This window comes from Manis pentadactyla, chromosome 2 (assembly GCF_030020395.1).
Source record: "Manis pentadactyla isolate mManPen7 chromosome 2, mManPen7.hap1, whole genome shotgun sequence".
Classification (NCBI taxonomy): domain Eukaryota; kingdom Metazoa; phylum Chordata; class Mammalia; order Pholidota; family Manidae; genus Manis; species Manis pentadactyla.
Genome location: NC_080020.1, coordinates 17,489,736 through 17,506,367, shown reverse-complemented (window position 1 = coordinate 17,506,367; position 16,632 = coordinate 17,489,736). Strand labels below are relative to the sequence as shown.

The following is a 16,632-nucleotide window of genomic DNA, read 5'->3' as shown; positions in this document are numbered from 1 at the left end:
TCGGTTAGGGTTAATGTATGGAGTTCTGTTCCTTTGGTCTGTGGCTCTGTTCTTGTGCCAGTACCAAATTGTCTTGATTACTGTGGCTTTGTAAAAGAGGTTGAAGTTGGGGAGTGAGATCTCCCCCCACTTTATTCTTCCTTCTCAGGATTGCTTTGGCTATTCGGGGTCTTTGGTGGTTCCATATGAATTTTTGAACTATCTGTTCCAGTTCATTGAAGAATGCTGTTGGTAATTTGATAGGGATTGCATCGAATCTGTGTATTGTTTTGGGCAGGATGGCCATTTTGACAATATTAATTCTTCCTAGCCAGGAGCATGGGATGAGTTTCCATTTTTTAGTGACCTCTTTAATTTCTCTTAAGAGTGTCTTGTAGTTTTTCAGGGTATAGGTCTTTCACTTCCTTGGTTAAGTTTATTTCTAGTTATTTTATTCTTTTTGATGCTATTGTGAATGGAATTGTTTTTCTGATTTCTCTATTAGTTCATTGTTAGTGTATAGGAAAGCCACAGATTTCTGTGTGTTGATTTTGTATCCTGCAACTTTGCTGAATTCAGATATAAGTTATAGTAGTTTTGGAGTGGAGTCTTTAGGGTTTTTTATGTACAATATCATGTTATCTGCATATAGTGACAGTTTGACTTCTTCTTTACCAATCTGGATTCCTTGTATTTCTTTGTTTTGTCTAATTGGCTTGGCTAGGACCTCCAGTACTATGTTGAATAACAGTGGAGAGAGTGGGCATCCCTGTCTTGTTCCTGATCTCAGAGGAAAACCTTTCCTCTGTTGTTCTCGCTGTTCAGTATGATGTTAGCTGTGGGTTTATCATATATGGCCTTTATTGTGTTGGGGTACTTGCGCTCTGTACTCATTTTGTTGAGAGTTTTTATCATGAATGGATGTTGAATTTTGTTGAATGGTTTTTCAGCATCTATGGAGATGATCATGTGGTTTTTGTCCTTCTTTTTGTTGATGTGGTAGATGATGTTGATGGATTTAGAATGTTGTACCATCCTTGCATCCCTGGGATGAATCCCACTTGGTCATGGTGTATGATCCTTTCGATGTATTTTTGAATTCGGTTTGCTAATATTTTGTTGAGTATTTTTGCATCTCCGTTCATCAGGGATATTGGTCTGTAATTTTCTTGTCTGGTGGGGTCTTTGCCTGGTTTTGGTATTAGGGTGATGTTGGCTTCATAGAATGAGTTTGTGAGTATTCTCTCCTCTTCTATTTTTTGGAAAACTTTAAGGGGAATGGGTATTATGTCTTCTCTGTATGTCTGATGAAATTCTGAGGTGAATCCATCTGGTCCGGGGATTTTGTTTCTGGGTAGTTTTTTGATTACTGCTTCAATTTCTTTGCTGGTAATTGGTCTCTTTAGATTTTGTGTTTCTTCCTTGGTCTGTCTTAGAAGGTTGTACTTTTCTAAGAAGTTGTCCATTTCTTCTAGGTTTTCCAGCTTGTTAGAATATAGGTTTTCATCATATTCCCTAATAATTCTTTGTATTTCTATGGGGTCCATCATGATTTTTCCTTTCTTGTTTCTGATTCTGTTGATGTGTGTTGATTCTCTTTTTCTCTTAATAAGTCTGGCTAGAGTATCTATTTTGTTTATTTTCTCAAAGAGCCAGCTCTTGGTTTCATTGATTTTTTTCTATTGTTTTTTTCTTCCCAATTTTATTTATTTCTTCTTGGATCTTTATTGTGTCCTTCCTTCTGCTGATTTTAGGCCTCATTTGTTCTTCTTTTTCCAATTTAGATAATTGTGACATTAGACTGTTCATTTGGGATTGTTCTTCCTTCCTTAAATATGCCTGGATTGCTATATACATTCCTCTTAAGACTGGTTTTGCTGCATCCCACAGAAGTTGGGGTTTGTGTTGTTGTCATTTGTTTCTATACATTGCTGGATCTGCATTTTAATTTGGTCGTTGATCCATTGATTATTTAGGAGCATGTTGTTAAGCCTCCATGTGTTTGTGAGCCGTTTTGCTTTCTTTTTACAATTTATTTATAGTTTTATACCTTTGTGGTATGAAAAGTTGGTTGGTAGGATTTCAGTCTTTTTGAATTTACTGAGGCTCCTTTTGTGGCTTACTATGTGGCCTTTTCTGGAGAGTGTTCCATGTGCACTTTGGAAGAATGTGTACCCTGTTGCTTTTGGATGTAGAGTTCTATAGATGTCTGTTAGGTCCATCTGCTCTAGTGTGTTGTTCAGTGCCTCCGTGTCCTTACTTATTTTCTGTCTGGTGGATCTGTCCTTTGGAGTGAATGGGGTGTTGAAGTCTTTTAAAATGAATGCATTGCATTCTATTTCTTCCTTTAGTTCTGTTAGTATTTGTTTCAAATATGCTGGTGCTCCTTTGTTGGGTACATATATATTTATAATGGTTATATCCTCTTGTTGTACTGAGCCCTTTATCATTATGTAATGTCCTTCTTTATCTCTTGTTACTTTCTTTGTTTTGAAGCCTATTTTGTCTGATACTAGTACTGCAACACCTGCTTTTTTGTCCTTGTTGTTTGCATGGAATATCTTTTTCCATCCCTTGGCTTTTAGTCTGTGCATGTCTTTGGGTTTGAGGTGGGTCTCTTGTAAGCAGCATATAAATGGGTCTTGCTTTTTTATCCATTCTATTACTCTGAGTCTTTTGATTGGTGCATTCAGTCCATTTACATTTAGGGTGATTATTGAAAGATACGTACTGATTGCCATTGCATGCTTTAGATTTGTGGTTACCAAAGGTTCAAGGTTAGTTTCTTTAGTATCTTACTGCCTAACTTACCTTGCTTATTGAGCTGTTATGGACACTGTCTGGTGATTCTTTATTTCTCTCCCTTCTTATTCCTCCTCCTCCATTCTTTATATGTTGGTTGTTTTATTCTGTGCTCTTTTGTGTTTCCTTTAACTGGTTTTGTGGGTAGGTGATTTTGTTTTTTGCCTTTAGTTAGTATTTGGTTGTTCTGTTTTCTTTGCTGTGATTTTATTTTCTCTGGTGACTTCTGTTTCACCTTAGGAGTGCTTCCATCTAGAGCAGTCCCTCTAAAATACCCTGTAGAGGTGGTTCGTGGGAGTCCAATTCCCTCAACTTTTGCTTGTGTGGGAATTGTTTAATCCCTCCTTCATATTTAAATGATAATCGTGGTGGATACAGTATTCTTGGTTCAAGGCCCTTCTGTTTCATTGCGTTAAATATATCATGCCATTCTCTTCTGGCCTGTAAGGTTTCTGTTGAGAAATCTGATGATAACCTGATGGGTTTTCCTTTGTATGTGATCTTTTTCCTCTCTCTAGCTGCTCTTAAAACTCTGTCCTTACCTATATGCCAACAAGCTGGAAAACCTAGGAGAAATGGACAACTTCCTAGGAAAATACAACCTTCCAAGACTTACCCAGAAAGAAACAGAAAATCTAAGCCGACCAATTACCAGCAACGAAATTGAAGCAGTAATCAAAAAACTACCCTAGAACTAAACCCCCGCTACAGAGAGATTTACTTCAGAATTTTATCAGAGATACAGACAAGACATAATACCCATTCTTCTTAAAGTTTTCCAAAAAAATAGAAGAGGGAGGAATACTCCCAAAGTCACTGTATGAAGCCAACATCACCCTAATACCAAAACCAGGCAAAGACGCCACCAGAAAAGAAAACTTCAGACCAATAACCCTGATGAATGTAGATGCAAAAATACTCAACAAAATATTAGCATATTAGCAAACCGAATTCAAAAATACATCAAGAGAATCATACTCCATGACCAAGTGGGATTCATCCCAGGGATGCAAGAATGGTACAATGTTCTAAATCCATCAACATCATCCACCACATCAACAAAAAGAAATACAAAAACCACATGATCATCTGCATAGAAGCTGAAAAACCATTCAACAAAATTCAGCATCCATTCATGATAAAAAATCTCTCAGCAAAATGAGTATAGAGGGCAAGCACCTCAACATAATAAAGGCCATATATGATAAACCCACAGCTAACATCATACTGAACAGCGAGAGGCTGAAAGCTTTTCCTTTGAGATGGGGAACAAGACAGGGATGCCCACTCTCTCCACTGTTATTCAATGTGGTACTGGGCAACCTAGTGAAGGCAATTAGACAAAACAAAGAAATACAGGGAATCCAGATTGATAAAGAAGAAGTCAAACTGTCACTATGTGCAGATGACATGATATTGTACATAAAAAACCCTAAAGGCTCCACTCCAAAACTACTAGAACTAATATTGGAATTCAGCAAAGTTGCAGGATATAAAATTAACACACAGAAATCTGTAGCTTTCCTATACACCAACATTGAACTAATAGAGAAATCAGGAAAACAATTCCATTCACAATAGCATGAAAAAGAATACAATACCTAGGAATAAACCTAACCAAGGAAGTGAAAGACCTATACCCTGAATACTATAAGACACTCTTAAGAGAAATTAAAGAGGTCACTAAAAAATGGAAACTCATCCCATGCTCCTGGCTAGGAAGAATTAATATTGTCAAAATGGCCATCCTGCCCAAAACAATACACACATTTGATGCAATCCCTATCAAATTACAACAGCATTCTTCATTGAACTGAAACAAATAGTTAAAAAATTCTGGAACTACCAAAGACCCTGAGTAGCCAAAGCAATCCTGAGAAGGAAGAATAAAGTCAGGGGGATCTCACTCCCCAACTTCAACATCTACTACAAAGCCACAGTAATCAAGACAATTTGGTATTGCCGTAAGAACAGAGCCACAGAGCAGTGGAACAGAATACAGACTCCAAACATTAACCCAGATGTATATTGCCCGTTAATATATGATAATGGAGTCATGGACATGTAATGGGGAAATGGCAGTCTCTTGAACAGATGGTGCTGGCAAAACAGGACAGCTACCCATAAGAGAATGAAACTGGATCAGTGTCTAACCCCATACACAAAAGTAAATTCAAAATGGATCAAAGACCTGAATGTAAGTCATGAAACCATAAAACTCTTAGAAAAAAACATAGGCAAAAATCTCATGGACGTAAACATGAGTGACTTCTTCATGAACATATCTCCCCGGGCAAAGGAAACAAAAGCAAAAATTGAAAAGTGGGACTATATCAAGCTGAAAAGATTCTGTACAGCAAAGGACACCATCAATAGAACAAAAAGGTATGCTACAATATGGGAGAATATATTCATAAATGACAGATCCGATAAAGGACTGACGTCCAAAGTACATAAAGAACTCTCACACCTCAAGAAACAAAAAGCAACTAATCCAATTAAAAAATGGGCAGAGGAGCTGAGTAGATAGTTCTCTGAAGAAGAAATCCAGATGGCCAACAGGCACATGAAAAGATGCTCCACATCGCTGGTCATCAGAGAAATGCAAATTAAAACCACAATGAGATATCACCTCACACCAGTAAGGATCGCCACCATCCAAAAGACAAACAACAACAAATGTTGGCGAGTGTGTGGAGAAAGGGGAACCCTCCTACACTGCTGGTGGGAATGGAAATTAGTTCAATCATTGTGGGAAGCTGTATGGAGGTTCCTCAGAATGTTCAAAATAGAAATACCATTTGACTCAGGAATTCCACTTCTAGGAATTTGCCCTAAGAATGCAGCACTCCAGTTTGAAAAAGACAGATGCACCCCTATGTTTATCGCTGCACTATTTACAAAAGCCAAGATATGGAAGCAACCTAAATGTCCATCAGTAGATGAATGGTTAAAGAAGAGGTGGTACATATACACAATGGAATGTTACTCAGCCATAAGAAAAAAACAGATCCTACCATTTGCAACAGCATGGTTGGAGCTAGACAGTATTATGCTCAGTGAAATAAGCCAGGTGGAGAACGTCAACTACCAAATGATCTCACTCATATATGGAGTATAAGAACAAAGGAAAACTGAAGGGACAAAACAGCAGCAGAATCACAGAACCCAAGAATGGACTAATAGTTACCAAAGGGAAAGGGTCTGGGGAGGATGGGTTGGGAAAGGAGGGACAAGGGCGGGGAAGAAGAAAGGGGAATACAAAATCATAGTGATAAAGGAAAGTAGTACCAGCTGTGCTAAAGGATGTATTAATTATCTTTATCTGTGGTCATTATTTCACAACCTTTGTGTAAGTGTATATATAATTCATGTGTATATCTCTATATAAGTTGTACACCTTAAATGTATATTTAATTTGCCAATAAAAAGAAAAAAATCTCTGTCCTTGTCCTTGATCTTTGCCATTTTAATTATTATGTGTCTTGGTGTTGTCCTCCTTGGGTCCCTTCTTTTGGGAGTTCTGTTTACTTCTGTGGTCTGAGCGATTATTTCCTCCCCCAGTTTGGGGAAGTTTTCAATTATTTCTTCAAATACACTTTCTGTCCCTTTTTCTCTCTCTTCGTCTTCTGGTACCCCTATAATGCAGATATTGTTCCTTTTGGATTGGTCCCACAGTTCTCTTCATATTGTTTCATTCTTGGAGATCCTTTTATCTCTCTGCATCAGCTTCTATGCGTTCCTGTTCTCTGGTTTCTATTCCATCAGCGGGCTGTTGCATCTTATCTCTTCTGCTTATAAATCCTTGCAGAATTGGTTCATTTCTGTAATCTCCTTCCGGACGTCACCCCTTAGCTCGTGCATATTTCTCTGCAGCTTCATCAGCATGGTTATCACCTTTATTTTGAATTCTTTTTCAGGGAGATTAGTTAGGCCTGTCTCCCCAGATTCCTTCTCATGGGAGGATGTCTGTGTTATTCTTGTCTGTATCAAATTCTTCTGCCTTTTCATGGCGATAGAGGTAATTGTAGGGAGCTGGTGCGTGTGTCGGATGGGAGAACATCCCTTCTTGCTGGTTTGTGGCCTTCCTCTCCTGGGAGAACAGCGACCCCTTGCGGCTTGTGCTGGGCAGCTGCGCACAGACGGGGTTCGTAATTCTTGCCTGGCCGTTGTGAAAGAAGCTGCCTTGCTGCTTTTAGCTTGGCCAGCGTCAGGCTGCCTCTCTACTCTGGTGGAGCGTCATCGGAGGGGAAACGGGTTGAAGGCTGTTTATCTCCGTGAGGGGCCTCCGAGTGGCGCTGCCGCCCAGAGGGTTGGGGTGCCCAGAGTTCCCCGGTTTCCCAGCTGCTGAGCTGATTGTGCCGAGACGCCTCCATCCAGCTGTGATGCCCCTGTCCCTTTAAGACTTTCAAAATGCCCTCGCTTTTCTTTGTCCCAGGGGTGCTGGCTGTGTGGACCCACTCACAGGTTTTACTGTCCTGTTTCCCTAGTATCCAGCACCCCATGCACTCTGTGTCTTCGCTCCGGTGCAGATGGCTAGGGTGGGGTGTTTAGCAGTCTTGGGCTCCCTCTCCCTCCCTGCTCCAAGTTCTCTCCTCCTGCTGGGAGCTGGGGTGAGAGGTGCTCGGGTCCCGCCAGGCGGGGGCTTGTATCTTACCTACTTCGTGAGGCACTGGGTTCTTGTAGGTGTGGATGTAGCCTGACTGTTGTCCTGTATCTTCTGATCTTTCTTTTAGGGATAGTTGTATTTGTTGAATTTTCAGAAATATATATGGTTTTGGGAGGAGATTTGTGCTGCTCTACTCACACCGCCATCTTGGCTCCTTGCCACTTGTCCATTTTTGCTTTTGTTTCCCTTGCCCTGGGAAATATGTTCATGAAGAAGTCACTCACGTTTATGTCCAAGAGACTTGCTTGTGTTTTTTTCTAAGGGTTTTATGGTTTCATGGCTTACATTCAGGTCTTTGATCCATTTCAAATTTACTTGTGTGCTTTTGTGTATGGGGTTAGACAGTGATCCAGTTTCATTCTTTTACATGTAGCTGTCCGGTTTTGCCAAGAGCAGCTGTTGAAGAGGCTGTCATTTCCCCATTGTATGTGCATGGCTCCTTTATCGTATATTATTTGACCATATATGTTTGGGTTAATGTTTGGAGTCTCTATTCTGTTCCACTGGTCTGTGGCTCTGCTCTTGTGCCAGTACCAAATTGTCTTGATTATTGTGGCTTTGTAGTAGAGCTTGAAGTTGGGGAGTGAGATCCCCCCACTTTTTTCTTCCTTCTCACGATTTCTTTGGGTATTCGGGGTCTTTGGTGGTTCCATATGAATTGTAGAACTATTTGTTCCAGTCCGTTGAAGAATACTGTTGGTAATTTGATAGGGATTGCATTAAATCTGTAGATTCCTTTGGTCAGGATGGCCATTTTGATGATATTAATTCTTCCTAGCGAAGAGCACGGGATGAGTTTCCATTTGTTAGTGTCCTCTTCAATTTCTCTTAAGAATGTCTTGTAGTTTTTGTGATACAGGTCTTTCACTTCCTTGGTTAGGTTTATTCTTAGGTATTTTATTCTTTTTTATGTAAATGTGAATGTAATTGTTTTCCTATAAATGCATTTTATTAAGAATTTTAATTCTTAGCATTTTAAATTTAACGTTCTGAGTCACATAGCCTCAGAACTAGTATAATTACCATAAATGCATATTGACTAGTACCCTTTGCTGTAGGGAAGAATTCACCTTAGTTTTTTCTGTTAACTCTTGTGCTACCTAGAAACCTCTTAGATAGGCCTATCAGTGAGAAAATACTGTTTTTCTTGTATCACTTTGAAGTAATTTCTTAGTGTTTTTCTTTGAAAGTTCACAAACTTCTCAGCAGGTACTGATCCTTTTTTAAATTATCATAGGATCATTGATAATATAGTCTTACGTGGGTTTCAGATATACAAAGAGTGGTTGAACAGTAACCTGTATTATTAAATCTTCACCCTGCTAGTGTGGTGACTGTCAACGCAGTAAGAAGTATAGAAGTATAGAAGACACTGATCTTTCTTAATGAATGCCAACATTTTAATTTAAACTGTCACCTTTTCTTTGTTCATGAGAACATCAAGTATTGGGTTAATTCATTCTTGTTGAGTCAATAAAGACCAAATAGAACTGAAAATATTTATAATTCATCATGATTGTGTTAGTGTATTGGACTGCTATAAGAAAAATACCATAGACAACATTTATTCATTCCTCAGAGTTCTGGAGCCTGGAAGGTCCAAAATCAGGGGTCTGGTAGATTTGATGTCTAGTGAGGGTGTACATCCTGATTCACAGAGGGACTGCTGTCTTCTTGCTGTGTCCTCACATAGGGAAGGGGAAAGGGAGCTCTGTGGGTGTCTTTTATAAAAAGGGTACTGATTCCATTCATGAGGGGTCCACCTCTGTGACCTAATCACTTCTCAAAATCCCTGCCTCCTAATAACCATCTCATTGCAGGTCAAGACTTCAACATATAAATTTTGGGGTCATGCCAACATTTGGTCTATAGCAATGATGGAGAATCTCAAGGAAGCTTAAAAATTAATTAGAAACTTAATGAAATCTTGGGGTCCAGGGAAAAAAATGCCTGGTGATTGTTTAGGTGTTAACAGTGTATTAATTGATTTTCATATCCAGTTATTTCTTTGAATTCTAAAAAAGCTCCTAAGAACTGTTTTTATACCATTTGCTTTGGGAAAAATAGAAGCTCAGAGTAGTGAAGTTATTTGCTCTGTTTTAAATAAGTAGCTAATTAGAATTGACTTGATATAGAAAAGTGGCTAAATGGAATAGGTTTTATTTGGGTGGTAAAAGTGGTCAACTTTTAATTGGATTAATTATCTTTTCTTTATAGGACTAAAGTGTTTTGTGGTTGAAACATTCTCAATAGCATATAGAAGTGATAAAATCTATTTGCAGTCTAGGATTTGAAAAAAGCTGTTACAGTTGGCATAAAATGGTTGTTACTCTAATTTGAAAAGTGGTTTACTGTAGACAACTAACTTGTAAGCAAAGTTCTATTCTGCACTCCACTGTTTTCTTCTGTGAAGAATGAATTGATACATAGCAACCACCAGAGGGTACTGTGAAGTCAGTTCTGAGTTTTCTGTCCTGGAAATTGTTGTCTTCTGCTTTAGGTGTGTTAAAATGTAGAAATGATCCAGAGAACTCATTCATTAAAAACCTATACATTTCATAGCATCAGTAAATTTATTCCTCTGAAAATTATGTTGATGAGGATACTTTCTACCTTGTGGCAAATGAATGTTAACCAGAAGTTCAGCTTCATTTGTTTTTTTAAATCCTTTGTTAGCTTGGCACTTCAGGCGTGACATTTCTTCCCTTTAGTATTTTAGTATTTTGAGTATTGATTTGGCTATTGTTTTATTGAATGGCTTTGGTCTTTTTTATTATAAATAAGAGCTGTGCTATATATTTTATTGTTGAATACTTAATTGTATGTTATATAACAGTTAAGAATATTCAAATCCTGACCTCTACCACTTCTGGTTGTGGTCCTAGGCAGTTTAGTTATTTTTTTTTTAATTTGCATAAGGCAGATAATGATTTAACTTCAGACAGTTGCCTTAATGTTTAACTGGCATGAATATTTAGCTCATAATCATTACATTAATATTAAATTGTACTGGATGAATATACTTCCAGTTTTTAAATTTAAAAAAATTGCATTGAATTAGTTATGAAAATTTTCAGTCAAAATGTTATTCTGCATATTTCAACTTCTAAAACTTTCTGTAGTGGTTATGTTAAGGTTTTTTTCATGCTTGCTTAAAATTACGTGGCAGCCTTACATGAAGGTTTCCCCAAATATATGTTGTTTTACTATAAAGTCTTCCTATTTGAGTTCTTTAGAGTCATGCTGTATATATTTTAATTTTTGAAAATATATTTAAAATACAAGGTAATTTGTAAATCTGGGTAAAGTGATTAGTCACTCAGGTTTCTAAATAGAATTATCCATTTTCTTTAAAGCAGAAATAAATGTAACTTTTGCATTATCCAATATTAGCATCTCTGACATCCTGACACAGACACAGCTCTGGCTCAAAGAGGAACAAAAACTGGTTTTGCAGTTGAGCTTTGTACATAGTGTTTGTTTGAATCCTGATATTGTCGTGGAACCTTAGGCTGTTTAAATTAAGGAGGGTGAGCTACTGTTTACTAGACAAAAAAGTAAATATCTGTTTATTTAACTCAAAAGGGTTATTGTCACGGTTAAGTGAAAATAAAGTAGTAAAAATCTTCCCTATAAAATCCATTGTAAGTTACTGGAAACATTTCATTTTCATTACTGTGCTGAATGGGATATTGTGCCCTTTAGAACTAGAACATGGTTTAATTGGGATGCTTAATGGTCAGAGAATAACACAGTATATATAACATAAGGAATTACATTGTATACCTTGACAATTAAATAATGATGTCACTTAAAAATAACTGGTAGTTAAAGTGAACATATGGTTTTTGCTCTTTGGCCTTTCTGCAAATATTCTGCTCTGTGCCTTGCAACTGTTTTAGGTTTTAACAAGAAGATAAGTTATTTATAGTGGGTCCACATTGTCCATAAAAAAGTTGGTAAACCCCTTATTAATGCCTGTTAAAAGTAATTATTCTGTATCTTGTATCTGAAGATTGATAATCCCTTCATCTTTAGCTTTTTGTCAACTTTACATCATCTTCTGTTACTGACTCCTATTTTTTCCCATTATTTATTTAGGTGCTTAGCTGCCTGAAATTCTTTTTAGATTAATGTGGAATATAAAGTGCAATTTGTTGATCACCTCCCCTATCCAAACTCCCTGTTCTTCCTAGCAAACCACTTCTACCATTATGGTGTGATCCTTCCAGAGGGTTTTTTTCCCCCATGAATTTACATAAAAATATATATACTTTAGGAAGAACACAGTATGTGTATGTATTTATGGGTTTTTGGGGAATGTGTAACATTATAGTAATAATCACTCTTTGTTCAGTAACTTTTTTTCAGTCAATAGTATATCTTGTAGATCTTTTCATGACAGTAAGAACTACTATTTAAAAAACTTCAGTCTGTTCACCTTTCCCCATCTTTTACCACCCTTGTTTCAGCTACCACCATCTCTCATTAGATAAATGGCCATCTAGTTGGTCGGCTTCCAGTCTTGGTGCTCTTACAATCCATTTTCCCATGTAGCAGCCACTGTGACCTATTCAAAACATAAGTGAGATTATGTTAGCCTTTTGTTTTTAACAGAAAACTGCAGTGTTTCCTGTTACAGTAAATTCCAAAGTCTTGCTTTTAGAGTTAATTTTTTTCTGATGGGTAGGGATATTTACTTGTTTTGTTCATTGATTTTTCTCAAGTGCCTGAGACAATATCTTGTGTATACTAGGTGCTCTGTAAATCATAGTTGAATGCAATGAATGGATTAACTTGTTGGCTCGTTGAGTTGATCTGTACCTGTTTTTATATATGTCATTTCATGCTTTTCTTCCCTAACTACCTTGTTTCAGCTGTATTGGCCTTTACTCTGTTGCTTGAATTCACCAGCCCATTCCCATTAGGCTTTTTCAGGAGCTAAGTGCCCTTCCTCCAATTTTTCCACAGTTGGATCTTTATTGTCACTTCAGATTTCTGTGTAAATGTCACCTGCTTAAGGTGGTCTTCTTTGATCACCAAAGTAGTTATCTCTTCACTCTGTTTTGAAAAAATTTAAATATTACCTTTAAAAATAAGTGAGAAATCATGTTCAGAAATTTAAAAGATGCAACAAATACATAAACAACTTCTCCATCCCTGTCACCCATCTGCCAAAGTGTAATTATTTATGTTAATGTCTTCTTCATGCTTCCAGAAGTTCCTTATAGCAATATGAGCAAATGACAATATATATAAAGTAGTAAGTTTTCTTAAACCTTTTTTTTTTAACTGGTCTAAGTGGTTTATTAGAGAGGGAGGATTATGAAGGATTTAAAACTTGGCATTGAGGCCCTTAAAGCGGTGGTTAAGACCCATACAACCAGTCTTTTCACCTTCTTAGATTACCTACTCTATAAAAATGAGACTATTGTGTTTAAAACACTTGAGATTCCCATTGATTTACCTACAAAGTTACCTACAAACTATACTCATCCTTCATTTTTTTCCCCTTTATTGATTTTTTTTCCCATTTAATCTCTGAGATTAAGGTGATTCATGTTAAGGATTAGTTCTATTACTGCCTGTGCCCATGACCTCACCCTCTCCATCTGCTCAGTAACTTTTTTTCTTTCTTTACTATTAACTCTGCTGTCTCTTTGGCTTCAGCACAGCCCTTCATATACAGTAGGTGCTCAGAAAATATTAGTTGAATAAAACATATTGATGAAAAGTTTGGACTGAATTATAAATACCCGTGTGTGCATTCCAGATGTTAGCATCTCCAAGCCACGATTTCTTTTTTTTTTAAATCATTTATTAAGTGCATATTTTTTTTATAATATAAAATGTAATGGAATTGTTATTTATAGAGAGTAGATAATGTGAAGCTAAAAGGGATTCGTTGAATCTTTATTCCAGGAATTGAAGGGGTCCACAATTTCTTAATCATTAAAATGTGACAAGTATAACTATATTAAGAGTTGTTTTGAAGATGTAACTATGAAGTGGGTTGTATTAATTTCCTGTGGCTATTATAATAAATTAACCACAAATGCGTGGTGGCTTAAAACAACAGACATTTTTTTCTACTACAGTTCTGGAGGTCAGAAGTCAGAAATTAGTGGGCTCAAGTACTGTCAGCAGCACAGTGCTTCCTCTGGAGGTTCTGGGGAAAACCTGTTCCTTGACTCTGTTACCACCTGGCGACTGCCAGCATTCCTTGGTTGCATCACCTGCTGCTTCCAGTCAGCCTCTTGGCCTACTTTTGTGCCTGTAATAATCTCCTTGTACCTCCCTTTGATAAGGGCACTTGTGACTGAATTGAGGGCCTACCTACTCAGGTAATCTCATTTTTAAATCCTTAATCATATCTGCAAAGACCCCTTTTCCATATCTGGTAATCTACAGGTTCTAGGATTAGGATCTCATATCTTTGAGTGCCATTATTCAGTCAGATAAATGGATATAAAGCACATAGCTTAGTGCCTCGCAAATAAGGATTTAATCTTTCTAGATAGAGTCAAGAAAGATTTCAGATTGTCTGTAGGATTTAATCATACAGTTCCATGGGAGCCAGGGAATATGAGAAGGGATTAAAAAAAAAAAGCATGAAGTAAGGAAAATTAGTGATCAGACCGTACCATTTTATTCAATACAGTGGATAAATAAGATAAATGTGTAGAGAATGGATTTTTATTGTCAGGTTTTGGTTATTTTCCTGTTCAGATGTGTATAGGATTTATCTTTGTTCTCTGTGTTAAAGTTTATAGGATAAACACTGGTGAAAGAAGGTGATAGAGGTAAATAACACTGCATAATATTACTGAAACTTAGATAATTACCTTTCTGTATTGCAGCAAGTTTGCATGTATACTATATGAAACGGTGAGTGAATGAGAGAAAGTCACAAAATGAGTATCATATTTTTCTTGGATATTAGATACAAGTCATTCTTACTTAGAATACAAAAAGACAATGAAAGTACCTTTAAAAAATTCTCAGTTAGAGTAAAAAAAAAAATACTGACATTTGTATTATTTTTGTTTTTTTCCATCTCCCTAACAGGTTCTTTGGCATGGACACAGGTTCAGTGGGAGGATTAGAATTGACTGATCAGACTCCTGTTTTATTAGGGAGTACGGCCATGGCAACTAGTCTCACGAATGTAGGAAATTCATTTAGTGGTCCACCTAATCCTTTAGTTTCTAGATCTAATAAATTTCAAAACTCATCAGTGGAAGATGATGATGACGTTGTTTTTATCGAACCTGTACAACCTCCCCCACCTTCTGCACCAGTGGTAACTGATCAAAGAACCATAACATTTTCATCATCAAAAAATGAAGAACTGCAAGGAAATGATTCCAAAATTCTTCCTTCCTCAAAAGAGTTGGCTTCCCAGAAGGGAAGTGTAAGTGAGACAATTGTCATTGATGATGAAGAGGACATGGAAACGAATCAAGGTCAAGAGAAAAATTCTTCCAATTTTATTGAACGGAGACCTCCTGAGACTAAAAACAGAATCAATGATATGGATTTCTCAACTTCCAGTTTTTCAAGAAGTAAGGTAAATGCAGGAATGGGTAATAGTGGCATTACCACAGAACCAGACTCTGAAATTCAGATTGCTAATGTTACAACCTTAGAAACAGGTGTAAGCTCTGTGAATGATGGCCAATTAGAAAATACTGACGGGCGAGATATGAACCTAATGATTACACATGTAACATCACTGCAGAATACCAACTTGGGAGATGTCTCTAACGGACTGCAGTCAAGTAATTTTGGTGTTAATATACAAACATACACCCCATCTTTAACTTCACAGACCAAGACTGCAGTAGGACCTTTTAATCCTGGTAGAATGAATGTGGCAGGAGACGTATTTCAGAATGGAGAATCTGCAACTCATCATAATCCTGGTAAGCAGTAAGCGACCTACTCCATGTAAATGAATTTAAACTTCGGTTGATTTCTTTTTTCATTGTAGTAATTTGTGCTACCATAAGATGTGTTAACTCTTTTGACTTTCAGAGATGCAAAGCCATGTATAGTATTTCTCTGTGGGTTATTAAGAAAATTAATCATAGACATTTATGTCCAAAGGATTTAAAAAAATACTCTTATGTTCATCACCAATAATATCTAATAATTTGGCATCTCAATTTGTCATATATTCACTTTTTGCTAATATACTTTTAGTAGTAGTACTTTAATATGTAAGTACAGAACAAAAAAATTAAGTAGCAGTATAGTATTGTACAATAATTGTATTTAGATTTGTTTTTACTTTCTGTGTTTAATTTTTATTGCCTGTCTGATTTTAATTTTACACAGCATTTTTTTTTTAATAGAAAGTCAGTAAATTTCTTGACAATTAAAAGTTTTCTGTGGGCAGTTTTGCTTTGTGAAAATGTTGAAATAGGGAAGTCTTAAGAACTCTGGCTTTTTCATGACCATGTCTCTCTGATACATCCCTCTCTTTGTATTTGTCTGCCTCTGTCTCTCTGGTACATCCCTCTCTCTATTTTTGTGTCATTCGTTCATCATTTTAGGTTCATTAGCAAGTGTTACCAGCCTAAGAATTGTGGAGAATAGTAAGGAATGACTAAAAACTAGGTAGTGTAGATAGAATGCTCTATATAATGCTAGTCATTTTTCTTTTTTACTTATTACTTTTTTTGATTATGAGAGAAATATATAATTATTGAATAATGTTTAGAAAATCTGTAGTTTAAAAATGTAGGAGAAAAATCCCCTGTAGTCTCATTAACTGGAAATTATCACTGTTGTGTGGTTGTCTTTCATTCAGACTTTGCTTTGTATTTTTTAGCTTGATTGAAATGAAGCTTTTTTAAAATGTTTTTGTTTCCTGTTCTCCCCCATATTATATTATATTATTTTTTCTTATACTATTAACATTTGTACACAAATGTTTTTAATGGCTGCACAATGGGCATAGACATACCATTACCATATTTACCTTTTACAGTGTTTACTGTATTTTATTATTATAGGTCTATATATGAACATCTTTGCTCAAATTTTTTATTATCTCCTTAGAGTATGTTCGTGGAAGTAAAGCTACTGGCCAAAGAATATCATTAATTCTGACCCCTCAAAGATTTTTTAATCTTTAGGTTTAAAAAATAAACTGGTTTATAGTAGTTTTGAATTAT

At 36.5% G+C, this 16,632-nt stretch overlaps 1 protein-coding gene across 12 annotated transcripts in view; it reads left to right on the top strand.

Annotated features, from left to right (window-relative positions):
- The window catches only part of ZMYM2 (zinc finger MYM-type containing 2), a 164,475-nt gene that overhangs the window by 40,384 nt on the left and 107,459 nt on the right, over positions 1 to 16,632 (top strand). For 10 of the 12 annotated variants that reach the window (XR_005029786.2, XR_005029785.2, XR_005029784.2 and 7 more), the window contains exon 3: positions 14,519 to 15,375. Coding sequence is in view for 7 of the 12 variants with exons in the window: in XM_057490436.1 (XP_057346419.1) it covers positions 14,529 to 15,375 (847 nt within the window). In the remaining 5 variants the exon portion in view is untranslated. Of the gene's footprint in view, positions 1 to 13,548; positions 13,795 to 14,518; positions 15,376 to 16,632 lie in introns of all 12 variants that reach the window. The other 2 variants (XM_057490439.1, XM_036910168.2) reach the window with 2 other exon arrangements.